This window comes from Pteronotus mesoamericanus, unplaced genomic scaffold, assembly GCF_021234165.1.
Source record: "Pteronotus mesoamericanus isolate MK-2021 breed Mesoamerican mustached bat unplaced genomic scaffold, CSHL_Meso_final scaffold_54, whole genome shotgun sequence".
In the NCBI taxonomy this organism is placed as follows: Eukaryota; Metazoa; Chordata; class Mammalia; order Chiroptera; family Mormoopidae; genus Pteronotus; species Pteronotus mesoamericanus.
Window position 1 is genome coordinate 66416258 of NW_026555321.1, and position 20454 is coordinate 66436711.

Below are 20454 nucleotides of genomic sequence, written 5' to 3' on the forward strand. Positions count from 1 at the left end.
CTTGACTTTGACCAACCATCCCAGTCGCAGCGAAGTGCGCGGTCCTCCGTCCACAGGGAGTCGCCGGCTTCGGGTGGGGGAGGCGGCCTGCGTCGGCCCGGCCTCTCGTAAGCCCCGGATCTGGAAGACGCCGGTCGGGAAGTAGTCCAGTCCAGGTTTTGCCGGCTCGGGGGCCGAAGGCTGAGGGCGGGCGGCGGGCTGGCGCGGTGGCAGCAGCGCCGACAGCTAGCGCTCGGGCGGCCGCGGTAGGCCCGAGAGGCGCGGGCCCGGCCGCCGGCCGCATGGGGCGCAGCGCGGCCTGCGGCTCCAGGGCGGCGGCGGCGGCGTTGGCGGCGGCGTTTGAGGTGACAGCGCTCGGCTCGCTCACACCCACCCCCTTTCCGCCGTAGCCCGGCCGTAGCCCCGCCGCAGCCCCGAAGCCCGGGCCGGCGTGCTTGCCAGCGACCGCGGGAGAAACCGTAGTAGCGAGAGGGAGCGGAGAGGAGGGGACAGCTTGGCGGCAAGCATGCAGGCGCGCCGCCTGGCCAAGCGCTCCAGCCAGGGCGGCCGCCGCGGGAGCCCGGCGCTGCACCCGCCGGGCACCGCGCCCGAGAGCGGGAGGCCGCCGCTGCCCCCGCCGCCGCCTCGGAGCACGGGGACCGGTCCCCCTCGGGCCTCCGGGGCCGCCGCGTCGCCTGTGTTGCTGCTGCTGGGCGAGGAGGACGAGGACGAGGAGGGCGTGAGCCGGCGGCGGCGGGGTCTCGGGCGGGTGCGGGAGAAGCCCCGAGGGGGAGCGGAGGAGGACGATGACGACGACGAGGAGGACGACGAGGAGGGGGTCATCGAGGTGGTGGACGGCGACGGCGACGACGACGAGGAGTACGGCGAAGAGCGCTTCCTGCCTCTCGGCCCGGGCCGCGCGGTCCCCAGGGGCCCAGCCCGGGGTGCGTTGAAGGTGCGTGCGGAGCGCGGGACCGGCAGACCCAGGAGGGCACAGGACGAGGCGGGACGGGCCAGGGAGGGGATTGGGAGCCTGAGAGGACGGCCCGGGAGGGGCCCGGGGACCCGGGAGGGGACGGCTGGGGGAGGAGCCCGGGAGGGGTGTGTCAGGCGCGCGGGTAGTAGGGGGTCCAGGTTTACTCAGCTCTGCCTCTGCCCCGGTCCCGCCCCGGCCGCTGCACCTGTCCCGGCCCCTTTGAGGGAGGCCGCTGCCCCTTTTCAAAGGCGGGGTATCGTGTGGGTGCAGGAAAAGGCCATTTGTCCCCGTGAGGTCGGGAACTTGGAGCTGGCACGAGGTAGGCGCCGATTTGCACCAGGTGAGGACAGGCGAGGCAGGAGGGGTGAGATATTATTCTTCTCGAGGAAGCATGAGTGTCCCCTTGCCCGGAATTTGAGGGCTAGTCTGGCTCATTGCTACTAGCAGGCAGCTTGTCTTGTTCACCTCAGCCCCTCTCCATCCCAGAACAATTGTTGCCGAGTTTCCATCGCAGGCGTCGGGAGGGAACCAGTGAGCCCAGTGCAGGCACCGCCAAGCCCGTGGTTTCTACATGAATTTTGCTGGCATCGTTGGCAGTGCCCCCGCCCTCCCCTGTTTACACTTGACATTGTTTAGCATTTTGGCTTTTTTTCTATCCTGAAAATTGCAAATAGATAAAAAGGAGGAAATCGAGAAAATTGGGGGACGGGGCGGGGTGGGTCTGGCATTGAAAATGAACGTGAGTTTGTGCTGAGGATTCCAGCGAAGTTCCTGTCCACTGAAGCACCGAGATCGTTCTGTTTCTGTATCTTCAGGAGAAAAGGGGGTTATTATTACACAACTGACTGGCTGGGCTTGCAGGCATGCGATTGGACAAGGCGAACCAGGCCGAGGTTCATGCACAGTGTGTGTTGCTAAGAAGTTTTGAGGGCAGCAAGTGGTAAGGAGGGAGGGAGTGCTTTTTCTCAACATTGGATCTTAAAGTCAACTGCATAACTGCTTACTGGAGTTTTCAGAAGATTTTGGTGTATTAGGAAGGAAAAATTACATAAACAAGTGAGTTTAATAGACACTTGGAAATTTTTTTTTTTTGCCGGAGCTCCCATAAAAGTCAACTGAAAGCATGACATTGTAGTTCCAAAAACACCTTAAACATCAGTATTTAGAAGAGCCCTGGAGTAGGTATGGCCACAGATTTCTTTCCTAGACCACCCTGGAAGTATCTGCTCTGGGAATGAGAAGTTTTCCGTAAGTAGTCATTTGGGAAGATAGTTTTGGCAGTTACTTGTTGGACTCCAGACCATGACCACGCTCATTACCATGGCCTGTTAAAAGGCCTGCGTTGGAGGGCTATAGGACATAGCTGGGTTTCGAATTAAGTCATATGATATCAGTGACATTGAGAAATAGGAGTAATGAATCTTTAGCATTTTTGCCCAGAAATATTGAAAATATTACTTGTGATTTAAACAGTGCTTGAACAATTTGTGATACAAAATTAATTATAATTTATGCTCTGTGATCCAAGCAAACCCAACGAAGGGGGAGAAATAAAATCTATAAATACAGAATAACTAGGGTGTGATAGTTTACATGATCAAAAGTGATTTTTCACATCTCCTAACAAATTTGTGTTACATTCTTTCAAAATGGGTTTAATTTCATAATGTTTTGGTTTGCCCACTTTTCAGAAATGTATGTTTAATACAAACTAATACTTAATGTAGTTTGAGGTATAATTTGTATAAGTTTTTACTGCTTTTCAGCCATCTTGGCATTGAATCTGAAGAGATTTTCTAATGTAATGTAACGGGACATTTCATTATAAATGCATATAAAAATGTCCACATTATCTATACATTCATTTATTCAAATATTTATTGAGCACCTATGATGTGCCAGGTGCTATTCTAAGACACAGAGGTAAGCCCTTCTATATACTCACATCTGGTGATAGTAGTCATAGCAACAATCAGACCAGCAGATAAATAAGCATGGTTGCCTGAGATTGTGATACACGATGAGAGGGAAATGGTAATGGTGGTACCTCATAGTCTAGGAGGAAGAGGAGAATGCTGTTAGTGGGGAGACCTCCCTGAGGGGGACATGTTTGACCTGAGGTCCAAGCCATGCAGCATGAAAGGAAGATCTTTCCAGAAAGAAGGAATAACAATTGTAAAAGTCTTGATGTGGGAAGGAGGAAAATGTGAGTGGCTGGGACTTGGTAGGTTGGAGATATACCAAAGAGGCAGGTTGAGGCCAGCAACAAATAGAGCCTGGCGGGCCTTTTGAAAGTGGAGTGCAAAGACGTTGGAAAGTTTTAAACAGTAAAAGCATACAAGATGCCTTGTGTTTTTAAAAGGCCATGCCATGAGGAATGCAGTGGACGGCAGGGGAAGCAGGAGGCCAGCTAGGTGCTGTAGTCCAAGAAAGAGGTGAGAGCAGTGTCCTCTAGGTTAACAGGAGGGAATTAGAGGGGAGTGGACAGAGTCAGAATCTGTTGTGAAAATCGACCTGCAAAAACTTGCTGGTATACGGGAATGGGAGGAGGAACGAGAATTCACGATGTCGTCCCCATGTGCAGGCTGGTTAGATGTGCCATTTGTTGCAGTTGGGAAAATTGGGAGGATGAGAGATTTTGGGGAGGGAACAGAGCCATGTTTTGGACATGTTACACCTGAGATGACAGTTAGACATCCAAGTGGAAGCTGCAGTTAGGCACGGCTATAGGGTGTAGAGCTGAGGGGAAAGGTCAGGGTTGGAGAGAAACATTTGGGAGTCACCAGCATCTTGAGGTCATTGAAGCTGAGACTAGAGAGAGAGTGAGGTAGGCCAAGACAGGAGACTCAGGGCCAGACCCTGCGGCATAGCACTGCTCGGGCAGCAGGTTTGGGTGTAGGAGGAGAAGGCAGCAACCATGAATGATGATGGAAAACTGGGAGATATGAAGACCAGTTAGTCAAGAGAAGAAACAGTTCTGAAAATGGGGAGCACTAAATGGTCCTGAATACTTCTGGGATATTGAATAAGGATTGAGGCATGTTCATTCAGATTTGATAATGTGGAACTTATCCTTGACAAAAGAATGTGAGTCAGTGATGTGACTAGCGTGAGCTGAGCGGTGAATGGAGTTGAGGACACAGTGGGCATATGGGAGACTTTTTTACAAGTTGTGTTGGAAAGGAGAACAGAGAGAAGCAGAGCATCTGGAGGGCATGTGGTCTTGATCTTTTTTTTTGTGACAGGATACAGTAGACTGTAGTGCATGATGGGCCTATCTGGGAGAGGGCAAGCATATTTGTTTTCTATTGCAATGTAACAAAGTACCACAAACTTTTTAACTTACAACAGCTATCACTTAAAATAGAGGTCTACAGGTTAGGAATCCAGGCTTGGTATCCCTGGGTCTGTGCTAAGTTGCACAGGCTGCAGTCGAGGTATTGGGTGGGCTATGTTCTCATTGGGAGGCTGGACTGAGGAGGAGCCACCTCTGAGCTCACCCAGGTTGTCAGCAGAATTCACCCCCTTGCATCTGTAGAGCAAAGCTTCCCAGCTTCTTGCTGACAGTCACCAGAAGGCTGCCTTCAGCTCCTAGAACCCCTCTTTCCACTGACAGTGCTTTGTCATGTGAGCTTCCTTGACTTGGACTCTTACTTCATCAAGCCAGCAAGGAAGATCTTACCACCTTTATGGTAGAGAGTTGGAGTCTGATATAATGCACTGTAATCACAGGAGCAACGAAACTATCATCTTTGTTATTGGTTAGATGTGAGTCCTGGGTTCCACCCACACTTAAGGGATGAATACCAGGAGTTGAGGATCATTGTGGGAGTTGCCTTAGGGAGGAACCAAAGATGCAGAGAGAAGAGGGGTAACTTCAGGATGACAGTCCTTGGAAAAGTCACAGAGGAGGGAATGTAGACCCCAAGGATTGGTTGGCTTTTGACGGAAGCAAGAACCCTTTGCCCACTGAATTATAGAGAAGGTGGAGTCAGTGAATACAGGTGTGGGTAGTTATACATCAGATGGTGATCTTATGAAGTGGTACTGGTCCCATGACCACTGTTTCTCCCATGCAACAGAAGGGAAGGTCGTCAGCATACAGTGAAGGAGATCTGAAGTAGAGCTGATGGCGTGATATAGTGGGGAAAGGCACTGGAGAAAAGACAAACTAGGGAGATAAACAGAGTTGCCAGACTTTCTCAAGAACCATTCTGGTGTTTATGGTTCTGGGTATGTGATTTTTCCCAACTTCCTTCTGTCATCCCATGCATAAAGTAATACCAATAAAGAGAATCCTAGTGAACATTTACTGAGAGCTGACTATGGTTAGTTCAAGTCTAAGTACATAGTCACATTTAAACTTGACTACATCCAATGAGTCATCCGGTATTACTATCATCATCTTCATTTTACAAAAGTGATGAGCAGTTCACTTGAAGATACACAAGTGTTTAGTAGCAGAGCACCCTTGTGCCTTTCGCTCTACTGTTTCCTGTAGGCAAAGCAGATGGCCAGACTCAGCAGGGATGCAGTTTAGCCAGGTGGGATGTAAGAAAAGTGAGGACAGGTGGGGGTGAGGGATGATGATGAATCATGGCTCAGTGAATCGGAGAAAATAGAGTAAACCAATAAAATTTTTAAAAATGGAAGTGAAATGCAGGACAACTTGGGTTCCAAAATAACATTATGGCAAATGAATGTTTGTTGACTACCTGTGAGCCAGGAACTGAACTAAATGGTTTGAAGGAGCATCTCATGAGACAGTATGACTTGGGAATCAATATGACTCCATTCTCCAAATAAGGAAACTGACTTAGAAGTGAAATGACACATCTGAGGCAGTGGGACCACAAGTGGCAGCATGGGTCATGTCCACGGCCTGTGCTTTTAATCACTGCACTGGATTCACTAGACTTTCCCTATATTTATTTGGGTTTTATATGCCCATTTATTTCCAGGAGGATTTGAGATTGCTAAGGAAATGGAAGAATAAATGCTAGTAAGTATCTGAGATATATTGCTGGATTTCTACAGTGGACACTAACATAGGCTTTCAATGAGACAAGAGAAACTTTGTATTTTGTGGTTTTCAGTTTCTGATCAAAAAAACAAAACAAAACAAAACAAACCTTACACATTTATCTCCAATGCTAAGATCCCACCCTCCTACCCCCAAAGGAAAAAACTAACCTCCTGGGCCCTTATTTAAGAAATATTAATTAGGAGAGTAAACAGTGTCAAAGGGAGGAAGGATTCTATAATACATTGTTACACAATGAAGGCCAAGCAGTAGGAGGCTAAGATAATAAGGCCTAGATCTGCAATGCTGTGGATTAGTTCAGGGTCCAGGACTGGAGACTCTGCAGGGTTTGATAATTTACTGGGGTAATATGCTTAGGAAAAAACCTGGACATGAAAAAGGGCTAGACATACTACAAAGATTTCCCCTAGTGAAAAACTGGGAAGAAAGGCTTTTAAATGAGATACTAGATGTCAAAGTTCCCAGTTTCAGTGCTCAATAAATATTAATGGAATGGAATCTGCTTCCTGTGCGCCAGCACTTCAGGGATGAACACGACTATTAGAATATCTATTCAATATCAGATGACTGTAAGAAGCCTTTGGCAAGGACTGTGTCACAAACACTGAATTCCAATTTGCTAACAAGTATGTCTCTTGCAACTAGTCTGTATTGGCTACAGTGAAAGGCATGTGCTTAAGATACCAGACCAAATCGTCATTCGCTGTGGAAGTTGGAAGAGAAACAGAGATTGTATAGCAATCCAATAGCCTCATCTATTGGTGAGACAGTGAAGGTGAAATGCCATGTCCAGCTGGGCTGGTAGCAAGGCAGATGGGGAAGGATTAGTGCCCTGGTCCTCCAGCTCCAACTTAGCACCATCTTCACTGGGTTAGTTCCCTAGGTCTGGAATGATTTGCATTTCACTCCCTTAGATTTGAAGAGAGAAAAATCACAGTTTTCTTAAGTGATCTACCATTCACTGCTAATCAACTTCTATTTTTGGAAAGTTCTTCTTTCATAAAATACCTCAGATAGAGGCAGCTCACCTGTGGTTATAGTACGGTGGGTGGGGCTCTCTGTGGATTCTGCCTGGGCCAGCCCCCTACCCTGTGCAGATTCCATGGGACATGTATGTTCAGAGGATGATCTCAATGGAAATGGGCTCCATCTATGTGAACTCAGAGAGTGATCACAATGGGAACTGGGCTCCATCTCCTTAGAAAAAAGTGCCCAGAGTCCCTGGTATGGTGCTTCTGGGGAACTGGCCTAGTAGACGCATTGTATACTCAGCCCTTCACTACAGCCTCCCCAACTTCACCTATATTTTACTACTAGTTGACAATGGAGTACTTTGTCAACACAAGCATTAGAAAAAAAGAGGAGAGAAAGTGAGAAGTCAAGCCCTATGCTGAATTTGCTTCCCCCACTTCTTACTGAGATGGAACCAGAGAGAGCTACAGTCATGTGTGTGTGTGCTTGCCATCTTAAAACACCTCAGCCAATTTCATTGAATGTGTAGCAGCCAGATTACTGTGTCTTCTACCTCAGTATGGGCTGGAGCTGGGGGGAATGGGAGCCTTTCCCATTGTACTGTGAATTATCAAAACTTCTTATCTGCTTGGAACGATCAGCCCTGTCATAATGACTTGAAATAATGTCTGCTGAAGTCAAGGAAAATTGATTTTTCACTTGTCCTGTGCCATCTTATTTTAAGGTCAGTGCATGGTGTTTATTAAACATCCTGAAATGTTTTGAAATACTTGGAGACCCTCATAACCAACTGTCTGGCCTGGCCAGATCCCAGTTGTTGACATCAGGATGATTTTCTTGGGATTTTCTGTTTATGTTTCTGTCCATTTCCTCAGTAGACGTGTACAATGGGCCCTGCTTGCCATGTTTCTGAGACACACGGGGAAGTAGCTGTGATAAGGACGACTTCGTCTTTCAGGGAGCCCACAGCCTAATGAATTCCTGCTAAGTTGTCTAGAAAGCGGTTGGGAACCCCCTTTCTCTTTATTCCTATGATTAGCTCTGCTGAGAGACCTCACTTGGCCTCCACAGTTGGATGTAATTGTGATATATACCCTAAAATAATGGTAGCCAAACAACCTATATGAAGATAATGATATGGTTTGGCCAGGAGGTAATTCCTGATTGGCTAGTCAAAGATGAGTTTAGATAACTGAATTTGTCAAAAAGTTGCTCTCATTTACTGGATGGGAGGAAATATAATATAACACTGAGATTTGTTAAGTGGAATCAGTGATCAAATCCTAACACTTCGTTGAAGATATGCTTTTGAAAATTCCAGTGTTAATTTGTACGTAGGGCAAGCAGGCTCGACTCTTGAAGTCTTGAAGGAGAGACGGTCATTCTAGGGTAAGAACTTTGCAGTAACATACAGGAGGGTTTCATTCATCCTGCAGAACCCCAGGGAACCTTGAGGTACAAGAGCTGCAAGGGCCATACCTGTGCATTGCTCCATGGGGGCTGGCTCAGTACCTCATCCCCATGCTGCACCATGACACACACGCTCTCCTTCTGTTCTTGTCATAATGGATGGTTAAGTGAAAGTAAAATCTCCCTGATTTCAGACTAATTGGGCATGGCTAGTCAGACTTCATAATGCCAAAAGTGCACTGATATTCTAAATTCAATCCATTTTTTAAAAAGGCTATGTGCCTTGAAATGCCATGTGAAAAAACCTGCAGACAGGATAATTTCAGTTTATTAATAACTTCATTGTGGCTCATTAGTGAGATGGAGAGAACAGGATTGAGTCAAATCACACTGACTCCCCCCCAGCCCAGTGTTACCTCTGTGTAGATCAAGAAACGATGTAACAGGCTCTGGGTTCAAATGCTGCTGACTTCTCCACTTGCTAGGTGTGTGTCTTTATCAAGTTACTTGATGTCTCTATGCTTCAGTGTTATCAAATGCAATTGGGATAACATTGTTCTGTTATAGTCTATTATAATGAATATGGCCCAGAGACCTCCTGAAACAAGACCTAAACGGCAATTTACTTCCTTTGTGGTTTCAGAAAGGAAGCTTTTGTGAAATTTTGTTCAAGGATCCAAAATTCCACAGTAATTTTGACTTCCCCCACCCCCTTCTTGGTCCAGGCTAGCAAGACAGCTCAGAGAGCTGCTTCCCAGAGTGACCCTGACTTAACTTCTGTGAACTCCATGGGATGCCATTGTGTGAGGCCAGCTTGACAGTTCCCTTTCAGCTCAGGAAGCTGAGTCACTTACCTACTTGTGCAAAGAGGACAAAGATATTCTACCTCTCAGGTTCCTCAAGCTGTTAAGATTTGTACCTCTTCTGTTGGAGAAAACCTGGCTCCTTCCTGAGGGGTGGGAACAGGCTGACCACACACATTGATCTGTGTCTCTAAAAGCTGCCATGGCAGCACAGTGACGTCACCTTCCACCCCTACCTGGCACATAGCTGAGATGGAGGCATGGGTTTGCCTTTCCCTTCCTCCTCTGCTTTGGTGCAAGCACCTGCTATACTTCTGTTCTTTGGGTAGATGGGCATGCATAGCACAAAGTTACTCTAAACTTTTGTACCTACTGGCGTCTGTGATTGGGGAGACATCAGAAGTATGAGTAAGATAAGGACTGGGTGGCTGAACAACTTGGAGATATTCCAGCTAAGAACAGAGATACAGATTTTTTTAAAGTTAGGAAATATTTTCATATAGAAAATTGGAAAAGTTGTGCAACACCAATATACCTATAGTAGTCACTGCTCATAGATACCAAGAGCCTATTGCATTTATAAGGAGGTGAATATAGATTGTACCATTTGCTATTTATTGGACTATAGAGGCTTTTTCTTTCCTAGAGCACCCTTCCTTTGGGATGCATTTTGGGAAATACTGGCTTATAATTATTTTTCTAAATGGGAAATTCATGGATAAGTGGTTTATACTTGAGATAAATAATGAAAACTGCATTATTAAAGAAATACATTGTCACAGGCACAGAGAGGTTAAAATATTGTTAGTGGGTCATATAGGCTTTGAAATATTTTTCCTCATAAGCTAGTAATTTCTCCAATATCAAGTTTCTTAGAAAGGGGAGTATTTCATGTGGTAAAATTGCACTTGTACAGTTGTGAATGCTATTCTCATTTGTGAAGTTTAAAAACTGACGGAAAACACCTTTCCTTGATAAATCAGGGCCCTCCATGGGTATAGCTGGGGGATGGGAGCTGTGTGAAGTGATCAGAACAGAATTAATCACTGCCAGGAAGCACAGAATTGCAAGTGTTTATGCCCCGGAAAGTGTGTTTAATGTTTTCCACCTTCTAAAAGGAAAATGATTGAAATATCAGAATACTCTAAATGAGAAGAGCGTATAGATTCACTGGGATACTAGGACTGACATACTTTCTGTCAACAACAGCATTTGGAACACTGAATACTTCATATCAGGACTCTTTATAGGCTACTATCCAATGTGTATTTCAGTATTACCCAACATTTAATGATATTATAATTTACAGAGGGCCCTCATTGCTACCTTCATTTGATCTTCCTGGTAATCTTGGAAGGTAGACATTTTTATCTCCAATTTTATAGACATGGAAAATAAGCCCCAGAGAATAAAGAGGCAATTTCAGTGAAAAAAATGAGATAATCATATTCCAAATGACATAGATATTTGTCAAACATTTTAGCGAACATTTGGAACAACAGATTTAAAAAATAACTGGAATTGGTGCCTAAGCAACAATGGGATTTGGAGCTTTATTTTGGAGTAAATTATAATTTTTTTCCTTTTTAAATTTTTAAATTTTTATTTATAGAGAGAAGGGAAGGGCGGGAGAAAGAAAGGGAGAGAAACATCAATGTGTGGTTTTCCACTCATGCACCCCCTACTGGGGACCTGGCCTGCAACCCAGGCATGCACCCTGACTGGAAATCGAACCAGCGACTCTTTGGTTTGCAGGCCAGCACTCAGTCCACTTTGCCACACCAGCCAGTCAGGAGTAAATTATAAATTTAAACAATGTGAAATGTAATTTTTGTACATTGTCATATATACTTACACGTAGCCTGCGCTTGCTTAACAAGTCAGACGCAAATGCTTATTGAAGACTGTACCTCACTAATTTCTGTTAACTTGAGTTAGGACCCAAAGTTTAGTTTAAAAAACAATTTTTTGAAAATGTAAGATTAAAAATGTTTTCAAGTAGCAGGTTCACATACTTGCAACACAAAACTAGTTTAACAAAATATTAGAAAAATAATGATAACATTAGAATAAGGATCTTAGAACTTACAAAAATAAACATGTGAAAAGTATGTGAAATAAAAATAGTTTTGTTTCATCAAATATTAGATGCAGTAAAAATTATCTCAGAAAAAGGAGGAAGATGTATTGAACACTCTAATGTCTTAGAGTGGGGAAGAGATGGGTGGCAATAAGGGAGTAGCCACGTGGAGGTTTGAAAGGACCTCAGGTAGGCTTTACAGAGCAGGGGCTGCCATATGCACTTCTTGTTACATAAGTGCTTGGTGGGTGTTTAAGAGGTATGTGTGCTCTTTTATTCAACATTGTACTGAAGGTGTAGCCAGTGTAATAAGGCAAGAAAGATAAATAAAAGGCATAAAGATTAGGGAAAAAGTCAAACTTTCTCTGTTTCGAACTGTCTCTATTTGCAGGTGATATTTACAGAGAAACCCCAAGAAATCAATAAAATCAATAGAACTGATCAGTGAACTTAGCAAGGTCATAGTATACAATGTCAGTTTACAGACAAATTAAAGACCTATGCCCATCAAGAGACACAATTAAGAAAGTAGATTAAGGATTAAATGAATTTCCTCCCCTGCCACTTTTATCTGGGAGTATCCAAACTCATTTAGTGCCTGCTCTGCATTTAGCTGGACACAGAGTATACTATTGAGCAAGAAAGCTGTGGTCCTCATGGGGCATTCAGTTTAGTGGGAGAAATAGTCAAATAAGTAATATGAAATGACAAATGCAAAGATATTATAGGATTCATATTGTAGTTTTCATTTTAGAAACGTAGAAACCTGGCTGTGGTTAATAATCTGCTAGGTTGCCAAGCCAGTCTAATCGCATATTTTCTTCTATTTGAACTCCCCCCACCACTCCCCCAACATCTTTTTTTTCTTTGTGTTGTTCTTAACAAAGGGAGTGGCATTTTAAATTTAAGCTTAGTGATGAGGATCAAGTAATAAATTATATTCATGCTTTTAGTTTACTATGAAGAGAAATGAAAGTGTAGATATTTAGAGAAATCCCATTTTTAAGCTGCTGTCTTTTGAAAAGCCTTGTTTTAAAATTAGTTTTTCAGGCTATGATATCAACATCAAAGTTAGGCCTGTTTCTCTAATTATATTCCCCTGCAGTGTAGTGCCTAGTGAGTTGGAAAGAAGAGCTCTGTTCAGATGGTCCCTCTAGTCTTTGCTTTTCTATTTTTGAAAAGCAAAAATACTTTAAAAAGTTGGCAAAGTTGACAGGAAGACACTGAGGAGTAGGAATACTATATATATGTGTGTATATATATAGATATATAGTATATATGTCTATATATATATTAGTATATATATGACTTGAAGCATATCATTTGGGAGAGAAGAGTTTAATTTTTAAAGTAAATTTGTAATGGGAACTGAATGCTTTTGTTCTTTATTTTATTTTTACTCTTAGATTTGTGACAGCAAAACATTGGTTGTGTCTTGTGTCCTTACAGTCACTTTACATACATACCCCATGTATTTCTTATCATCTCCTTGCCAGTCATTATTATTTTAATTTAATTATGAGGCAGCTACGGCTAGAGGTTAGATAGCTATTTGAGGAGGACTTAACAAATGACTCTGAATCCTTTCTTTCTGACTCTCCTACACCATTTCCCCCCCTCATCTGCCATGTACTTGTAGATTTTCATATTGATGGCTTCCACTGTGACTCATTCTTGCTTTAGTCTTCTTCCATTTACCCAGGCCCAACTGATGACATTTATCTTATTTCCGAGCGAGTTCAAGACTGTCATCATAGTCTCCCCTCCCCCCCCCCCAAAAAACCCACTGATTCTCGTTTTCTGCAATATTGGTGGTACCAGTATCCAATAAAAATACCTTTGTAGGATTGCCCAATAAATGTTTAAATGAATAGAAAATCAAAAGCCAAGCACATCGTTGTCTAGACACTGTGTCCATTTTCCTGTATCACCTTTCTTCTCTCTTTCCCGTGTGTTACCAAATCTGATGTATTTTTTCCATCATATGTTTTTCATTCCTGTATTATCCTCATTGCTTACTTTTTGCTTCCAATCCCTCCTCATTTAAGTCTGTTTTTCACAGAGCTGCTAAAATAATCTTAGGTCTTATACAACTTTTTCATATGCAAGAAACAATACTTGTACAATAAGTCCTGATAAGAAGAAAGAAGGAGTAAATAATTATGTAGATTTCCACTCCTCATTCACAGACCAACATCATGCAGTCACTTGCTGTGTGTACTCTTCTGGACCACAAAAGTGGTATCACTTAACAGGAAGACACTTACCTGGCAAACTCTTTTCTCAGTGACCCACCTTGAAACAGAAAAGTAAATTAACAATGCTTCAATATCTGGAATAGATATAAAAAGATAGTTCATACTTGCTTAATTCAAATCAGAAAGCATTTACTTAGCACTGCAGTTTGCAAAACACCATGTGCTTTGGGGGCTCCAAGATATCACTGATTATTTCTTACTTTCTAGGAGTTCTGAGTTTGGGGAGAAACACAAACACATTGACTGCCTTACTCACTGTTATGTAACCCTCAGTCCCAACAAATGTGGTTTCATGATTTCTTGGCCCACCACAAATTAAAAGTTGGGAATTAGCAGGAAGAGAGTACATCTCTCTACTTGCAGTCAGTGTCTCGAGAGCAGCAGGCATGGAAATGATGTTGATGGAGGGGATACAATCTATGTTTAAAACACTGTGCAAGTGAGCATAGGAAATAATATATTTTAACACTCCAGATCCACATTAATGGATCTGGAGAGTTTAATTACATTCCCAGGACCTTGTACAATCAAGAAAGGTTTGTTATGCTCAAGAGAGAGACAACACACTTTCTCTTAATACATTTAAGAGAAAACTCTCAGCAAAAATTATTAAAGTTTATCAGTCACAGGAGTAGCAATATCTTTTATTAAACATTGATTTATGTGGCCCTGGACACAGGGTAGCTCAGATTGTTAGAGCATTGCCTCGATATGCCAAGGTTGCAAGTTCGATCCCCGGTCAGAGCACATACAAGAATCAACCAATGAATGCATAAATAAGTGGAACAACAATTGGTGTCTCTCTCTCTCTCTCCCTCTATCTCTCTCCCCTCCTCTCTCTCTTTCTCAAATCAATATATTAAAAAAAAATTGATTTTGTGACTTATGTACACTAACATTGACAGGGTTACTATTTTTACCATATTTACAACTGTATGGAAGTACATTCCCAAATAATTTCATTCATTCCCAACAGTTGTCTAAGGGTATTTTTCAGCAAAGCCCCACATTTCTTGCCCTAATTTATAAGATGCAGATCTTTAAAGTCCAAGATATGATATTCTAACTTCTAACCTTAGTGTGCAAAGTATGTTGGGCATTTAACATATTGTGTATTTTTCAACTGGTCCTTACTGACTGAGGGCACTGGATTCCTTTCTCAGCCATTCCTCTCAAAGTAGGATTGCCCTCTCAAGTCACCTACCAGAAAAGGAAGTGCCCTCCCCATATGGCTGCTAACACAGACATTCCTGAATGAGGATGCTCTCTCTCAATGGGAGTCTTGAGAGGTCCTGCCAGTGTAAGCTGGAAAAAACAGATGTCTCAGCCCATCCAGTTGGCTCATATATTCTCCCTACATCTTGGGAATAAACCTGCCTGTTTTCCAAAAACAAAACAATAGCCTGTTCCAGCAGGTTTGTGGCTGCAGATGGTTAGGAAGAAAGCCCTCTCCATGCATAACCTCCTTTATGTCTGCACTTCCCCATGGTTCCCACCTATCTAATATGGGGAACAAACATGTTGACAGATATTTGCAGCACAGCTTTTGAGTTCTGTATGTATGAGCTCAAGAGTTTTGGGAATCCTGGAAAGGGAAAGGTAACTACTTGGGAGAGCCCATGAAGGTTGGAGTAAGTGATGTAAGCACTGAGTCTGAAGGCTGAAAGGAGACATGAAGTTGGGAATGAGGTGAGTGGCTCTCTAGGCAAAAGTGGAGCAACACAGAAGCACCAGCAAGTCAGGGACCAGAGAAGGAGCTGGGCGGTGGCTGTATGGAGGCGGGCCTTGCCATCACATAAGATGCATTTCTGTTGGATAGGGAAGGTGTTTTCTGAGGGAAGGATTGTGTATTTTCTTCCCATGCATGTGTCATGTATGAGTTTTAAGTGGTATTCCTATAGATACAAGTGGTGGAAAGACCATGATAGTCTGCCCATTCTGGAGGAAAAAAACAAGAAAAACGTGCAAACAGTTATATATCTATGTTAGAGAATGCTACAGCAAAGAGAAAAGACAAGTTTCTGGTGAGTTCATTCCGATACAATGTGTGTGATATAAAGAAAATGATGGAACTGTGATTAGAAAGCAAGTTGCAGTGTTGACAACAATTAGAAATGACATTCTATCCAATACACGATTGAAAAGTGAATATACAGAGATAAATGTATTTGAAAAAATAAATTAATTAATTTTAAAAATTTTAAAAAAATAAAAATAAAATTAGTGGGAAAAAACGAAGAAAAGTGAATATAAATAAACATACAAAATCGCAAAATCACAATAAATTTGAGTAACATCCTAAAAAGTTACCATTGTATGTGACTGCAAAAAATATATATATATTATTTCAGGAAAAACTGATACAAAACATGCAAAGCAACCTTAATGAAATCATAGCTCATGGTGGTGAAAAAACAAATATTTTATTGGGAACAAGAAAAATTGAATCCTGAAAAGAAACATTTCAGTGAACATTTAAGCTATATAACAAGCTCCCAAAATGTACAAAACTATCATGGTAGTTTTTATCTTCATTGTCAGACCTTAAAATCTATCATGTTCAGAGCCAGGTATATAGAAGCTAAGCAGCCACCATCATGGCTAGAATCTCCTGATGCTCTTCATCACTGGAGCTCACTGTGCAAATCCAGGCGGCCCATGTGCAGAACACCACGTTCCAGGCCTTTACAGTATGTTTTTGAAAAGTTTATATTAAACTGGAACTTAGCAGTATAGCAAAGCCCTTGTCACCTGTGAGCCACAGCTTATGATAGTATCGAATTCTAATCTAGAGGGAAATAACAAATTCCACCTCAGGTATATTTATTGTGTGTGGCTTTTTTCTGTGAAGAAAAGGGCTTGTGTCTCTCCTGGGATGTTTGGTGTGGCTGTGCTTGTCCCTTGGAGGATGGGGACAGGGAAGTGTTATAGTGTCTGGGAACTGTCAGCCACCCATCTCTGTAGTGGTCCCCTTCCGCCCACAGTGATACCTTAAGCATAGCACATATTGGAGTGACATACTGTGGTCTGGGCATCTTGATAAGAAGTCCCTGTTCATTGGATTATTCTATATAAATGAGGTTATTTGCCTCAGATTTGTTTAGATATGCAGTAGAATTATGTGACAAACATAGGTGTATACTTTTTTCCCTGAATTTATGTTATATTTAAGTTAGAACCATATAATACTTACATTCAGTACTTACTTACTCCTTTAATATTATTCCATGTAGATTCAACTAAATTTTTAGCTGCTTGAAGGTCTCTATCATTTTAACCCCCATTACAGATGGAACAGTAGCAACTGCTTACTTTTTATTTGTGTTAAGGATTATGGCATGGTGAAAAATTCAGAGAGGGGCCTGAGTCTTATTTTTGATCTAGCTCTTAACAAATGTAATCTTGAGTAAATTCCTTTATTGCATGTTCATTTATTCACCTGTAAAGTGGGGGTAATTAGACTAGTATCTTTTTCTTTTTTATCTTTTTTTTCCGCCTAACGAAACTTCTTTAAAGAAAGATTTTATTTATTTATTTTTAGAGAGAGGGGAAGGGAGGGAGAGAAACAATGATGTACATTTATCAGTTGACTCTCATACACTGCCAACCAGAGATCCTGGCCCACAACCCAGGCATGTGCCCTGAGCAGGAATTGAACCGGCAACCTTTTGATCTGCAGGCTGATGCCCAACTCACTGAGCCACACTAGTCAGGGCTAAAAAAGTAAAAACTTTAAAAGGTAAGAAAATATGCAGAGAGCTCCCATATATCCTTGAGCCAACTTCCTCCAATGGGAGCCTATGCATAACTGTAGCACAGTGTCCCACTGGGAAAGAGACAGACACACACACTGACCTTAGATTTCAGCCATTTCAAGTGCACCCCCAATGTTTCCACAGTGAAGACACAGAGCAGTTCCATTGCCGTATCCCTTAGGTTACCATTTTGTAGCCACAGACACCTCTTTCCCACTCCCCCCCCCCAACTCCTAACCTCTACCCCTAATGCCCAACCTCAGCTCCTAGCAACCACTAATCTCTTGATTCATTTAACAATGTGCTGATAACAGTATTCTCAATGCAGAATTAGGACTTGGATGTGTGTCTGTGCATGTGGGTGCCTGTTTGTGTATTAAGTCTCTGTATTGTAAAACTGGGTAGTCAAGTCCTTTAATTCATATCCTCCAAGATAAAACATCAATTATATTTTAAAAGTGCCTGCTTAAGAAATGACTCATTGCTGCCAGAAACTACCTAGAGCAGCTGCTAATCAACACCAGTGAGGAGTGTGAAGTCATCAGTCAGTGAGTTCAGTCCCTCCAAGTTGCCAGCATGGCCCTGGGTCACCTTGGTAGGGATGCCAGTCTCCGCAAAACCAAAGGCTGGTTTGATCACAAGTGTTCACAAGCAGTTTCCCTGATAAGACTCCTGGGGAGCCTCGTGGTTGGTCCTTCTAAACCCTAAACATTCAACACAGCCCCAGGTATTGCAGAGGACAAAAAGATGGTCTTTATTTATTCGCATTATTAGAAATGAAGAGTGCCACATAGTTTCTGGTATAGCAGTGATGAGGGGTTTGCCTATTGTACTTTAGCAATTTTTACTGAAATCTTTTTTGAATACAGTATAGCTTTCCATCCCCCTGAGGATGAAGATGGTGACTGAGGAGGCTCAGGTAGGGGGTTTATCGTGGAAATTTGTGCCATTCAGGGCCATTAACACCTGAGTAAGATGGCCCCAGGTTGCTATAATTTTGCAGAATTTTTTGTGCTTTTCCTCTGTGTCAGATAATTCACGTATGACTCTTCTGTTTGAAAGTTTGTAAGCAAGTCTAAATCCTTGGTTCTGAGGATAGTTCCTTTGCATTTGACTCACAGTGGAGCTCACAATCTTTAAGACATAGCTCTTTCCTCAAAGCTGGAGGCCCTTCCAAATCCTCAGCAATGTCTGCAGATGTTTATACCTGGAAGGTGGATCTTTCTGTCCCTGAGAGAGGCAGGCAGACTCTGGGAGCAGACCAGCTCTTTTTTGTTCTGATTCAGCCAGGCAATGAGTATGAGAAAGGAAGGTAGCACAAGTCACATGAACACCAGTTTTAATTAAATGCTTGAACCTCCTAAATGTGGCCAAGACTCTTCTTATCAGCAGGGTTTCCATCTGGAGTGAGGGAGTGGAGAGGCAGGTGCAGGATGTACTCTGCCTTAGATGGGGCATTGAGCAGACCTCTGATGACAGTACTGGCATGGAGCTTGGGATCCATTACCACAAAAGTGAGAACAAGAGTGGCATAGGTGTTATAGGGTATGTAGTTCTAAATAATGTTATTTTATGTTTTTGGTGGACTTGAGAAGCTAAACATTTATGGAGGGGAACATATAATAAGGGAATGGAATGGAATGAAATGGAATGGAATGAAATTCGAATGGGATGAAATGGAGTTGGAATGGAATAGAATAGAACAGAATAGAATAGAATGTCATCTGTAACTTCCATTCAGAAATCTTTATGGTAAGCCCTCAGGGGCTCTAGAGTCTTTTTAGAAATAAAAGTCAAGAAATATTCCACATTTGGAAGCTTTTTTAAAACTATGAGTTTTGATTGTCTCCACATAAAATTTTAATCCTATACTTCATTTGGAGGTAGATTTTTAAAATGTAGAAACTCCAGGATGAAGTGAAATGAGAAAACAGCTCTTGTTTCCTGACCTCAAACCTTCAAGTGCCCATCCAGCTCCCTGACTCTCAGTGTGGGGTGGCAGAGACCGCTCTGCCTCATCTGATTGTTCTTGGGAAGTGAAGCACAAGGATGCTTTGCACTGGCTCCATCTCCACTACCTCCCCCCAACTCAAATTGGGAGCCCATTCCTGTGGACGTCTCCAGGAAGTCTCCTTCCCACACGCTCTGCCACCCCCACCTAAGCATCTCTCCTCCATTAGGCTACTGCTTACAACCTCCCAGCTGATCCCTGTATATTAGGTTCCTGTTGCCACAAAGTACTCCAAATTGAGTGGTTTAAAGCAAGACAGATTTATTATCTTAGTGTTTTGGAGGTCAGAGATCCAGATGGTTCCCAGCAGGCTGAAGTCAAGGTGTGGGAGGGGCTGGATTCCCTTCCAGCATCTGGTAGGTCCACCTGTGTTCCTCATTTTGTAGGTCCTTCCTCCATCAAGAAAGCACATCACTTCACTCTGCTTCCATCGTTACATGCTGTGTACATCTCCCTGTGATACATATACACTGTGAAATCTCCCCCTGCCTCCCTCTTATAAGAACACTGGTGATCTGATTAAGGGCCCATCTGGATAGTTCAGGAGATTCTCTTTCTCAAGATCCTTAACTTAATCACATCAACAGAGTTACAATTGCCATCTAAGGTAACAGTCGCAGATCCCAGGGATTAGACTGTAGATGTCTTTGGGGGCTGTTATTCAGCCTTCCACACTCTGCATCCACTCAGCCTCCCTGCAGTTCACCTTGACACTGCAGCCAGAGCAAAGAGCCCCCTCCTCCCCACTGTAAACCCCATCCATGGATTCCAGGATCTTAGGATCAAGACCACATTCTGTGTGGCCCAAAGCTTGCTAGGGCTGCCATAACCAAATACCATAGACTCTGTTGCTTAAGCAACAGAAATTTATATTCTTACCATTCTGCAGGCTCAAAGTGCATGATCAAGGTGCTGGCAGGTCTGGTATCTTCTGAGGTCTCTCTCTTTGGTTTGAAGATGTTCACTTTCTTGTTGTGTCCTCACATGGTCATCCCCTGGCCTGGTGCTAATCTTCTCTTCTTATAAGGACACCAGTCCTTTTAATTAAGGGCCCACCCATATCACCTCATTTTACCTTAATTATTGCACTTCTTTAAAGGCCTTACTCTAGTCACATACTGAGCTCCTGGGGGTTAGGATTTCAACATGTGAATTTTAGGAAGACA

At 43.1% G+C, this 20454-nt stretch overlaps 1 protein-coding gene across 2 annotated transcripts in view; it reads left to right on the forward strand.

Annotated features, from left to right (window-relative positions):
- Positions 1–201: 201 nt before the first annotated feature.
- The window catches only part of ZNF704 (zinc finger protein 704), a 159878-nt gene continuing 139625 nt past the window's right edge, over positions 202–20454 (forward strand). For both annotated transcript variants that reach the window (XM_054595171.1, XM_054595172.1), the window contains exon 1: positions 202–934. In XM_054595171.1, coding sequence (XP_054451146.1) covers positions 506–934 — 429 coding nt within the window. In that variant the 5' untranslated portion in view covers positions 202–505. The remainder of the gene's footprint in view (positions 935–20454) is intronic.